The sequence below is a fragment of the Trichoplax adhaerens genome, genomic scaffold, assembly GCF_000150275.1.
Source record: "Trichoplax adhaerens TRIADscaffold_871 genomic scaffold, whole genome shotgun sequence".
NCBI lineage: Eukaryota > Metazoa > Placozoa > Uniplacotomia > Trichoplacea > Trichoplacidae > Trichoplax > Trichoplax adhaerens.
Window position 1 is genome coordinate 1 of NW_002061382.1, and position 2,467 is coordinate 2,467.

Here is a 2,467-nt window from a genome sequence, read left to right on the forward strand (position 1 = left end):
CAGTGACTGCAGCGCACATTACTGAACAGTGCACATTAGTACAGTAGTAGTTTTATTCATGGCAGTAGAGTACTGTACTGTACATTACAGTTGTGTTGTCACCATACTGTCCGTTACTGTACAGTATGATGTGCAGGGATGCATGCACAGTACATAGTACTGTAGTTTACAGTACTGTGCTGGACGAAAATTCATACTGTACGGTACTGTATGTACTGTACAGTACTGTACTGTACTGTATCTGGAGAGCCATTAGTTTGTTTGTTTTGTATACTGTACTGTGTGGTGATATCAGATTTCCCGCCACTGTACTGTACAGTGTACAGTAAGCAGCGTACGATACTTTCCATTGGACTACAGTACTGTAGCTTCATCGATAGTACTGTACCGTACTGTACCGTCCTGTCCTGTACTGCACATAGATCGATTTGGAAAAGGATCGCACAGGAGGGGGGGGGCTAGTGAGAATATGAATCTACAGTATCTACAGTATATTAGAGTACAGTCTTATACTGTATACAGTACTACTGTACACTGTATAATTGATTTGGAAAAGGATCGCACAGGAGTGGGCTACTACCTGACACAACAGAATATGAATCGATCTATATTAAAGTACAGTGCTATATACTACTGTATATAATTGATTTGGAAAAGGATCACACAGGAGTGGGCTACTACCTGACATAACAGAATATGAATCTATCTATACTAAAGTACAGTGCTATATACTACTGTATATAATTGATTTGGAAAAGGATCACACAGGAGTGGGCTACTACCTGACATAACAGAATATGAATCTATCTATACTAAAGTACAGTACTATATACTACTGTATATAATTGATTTGGAAAAGGATCACACAGGAGTGGGCTACTACCTGACATAACAGAATATGAATCTATCTATACTAAAGTACAGTACTATATACTACTGTATATAATTGATTTGGAAAAGGATCACACAGGAGTGGGCTACTACCTGACATAACAGAATATGAATCTATCTATACTAAAGTACAGTACTATATACTACTGTATATAATTGATTTGGAAAAGGATCGCACAGGAGTGGGCTACCACCTGACATAACAGAATATGAATCTATCTATATTAAATATTAACAAATGAGCACATTATCGTAAACCGTCAGCAAAGCGACGGGAGAATGTACTAGTAAATATAATTAAGATAAGTAACTAGCACAACATTGTGCCAGTTATAGCATAAATTAAGGAAAATTGCAAGAAATATGCTAAGTTCAGTGGTTAGGAGTTTGGAATTGAGTAGCTAATGCATAAGGTGAATCACTTGATTACTTCTGCAGTCATGAATATGGCAATCTAGGAGTCAAATCCTTAAAATGTCTATGAATAAGATAGTATCGAATACAATAAGACTGCAATCACGTACCTAATAGATATATATATATTACTTATTATTGCATTGATGAGGCTTATAATGGTAGACTGTCAATATTAATAAAATTTAAGAAGCTAATATAAATGTTAGTCTTTTATTGCTATTTTATATCCTGTAGTGGATGCAACCACACTTAATTTTCATATTTCTTACAATGCGCTCTAATATTTCCCCATACTACGACATTATATTATCTGCAATCATTTCTCTGAATGTTCTTAGCCAATAAAATTTACAATTTCTATTTAAAGTTGTCATTTTACATCTAGTAGAAAATGGATAACGTTTAAAATTTGACCTAATGTTGTTATACTTAAAAGGCTTATCATGAAGGTCTTCGACCGCCTCAATACGTGTGGATTGGACCTGGATGGTTTCCGGGACAATATTGGTGGAGAAATCGTGAAGATGGCGATCTCATCGTAGGCAATATAACTTGTAATAACACAGTAATGGATTTTATGGCAGAAGGCTATTTTTCAACAGATCCTCCGCTAACGTGGGATGGCAATAAAACCACCGTTTCCAATATGGTAAGAAACAGTAAATTACCTACCATTTTACTGGAAAACCTAATCGTTTTCGTTAGATCTAAAATCCACTCATTATGGTAAATATTTTATTTCTTTCATCTAGTATAGAAAGTAGCTTGAATTATGAGTTGCACTCATAATGATCAAAAAGAAATTTAATACACATTCCTATACACTAAATTTATTTCCTGCGCTTTATAGACTTCTGAAGAATGGATTAAGGCCTACAATACATATCGAAAATATGATCTATATGCAAAGTATGCTGGAGGGTATAACTTTGCCGGCTACGTGTACGATGCAACTTGGGCGGTAGCTCTTACCTTAAATAATTCTATTCAGCGTTTAGCTAAAAAAAATTGACATTAGAAGGCTTTACTTATGGAAATGTTGATTATCTTGGAAGTATTTACTTCAGAAATGGCCAAACTGCAGTTTCTAGGCGTAACGGTAACTAATAAATTAACGACGAATAAGCGTAATTACTAAAATTCAATTTGATGGCGATAA

At 35.0% G+C, this 2,467-nt stretch overlaps 1 protein-coding gene across 1 annotated transcript; it reads left to right on the top strand.

Annotated features, from left to right (window-relative positions):
• Window positions 1-1,254: 1,254 nt before the first annotated feature.
• TRIADDRAFT_62790 (uncharacterized protein) lies at window positions 1,255-2,320 on the top strand (the record flags this gene model as incomplete). Its single annotated transcript, XM_002118744.1, has 3 exons — window positions 1,255-1,269; window positions 1,745-1,957; window positions 2,159-2,320. 3 exons carry the CDS (start codon window positions 1,255-1,257, stop codon window positions 2,318-2,320), a joined length of 390 nt encoding a protein of 129 aa, XP_002118780.1.
• Window positions 2,321-2,467: the final 147 nt, after the last annotated feature.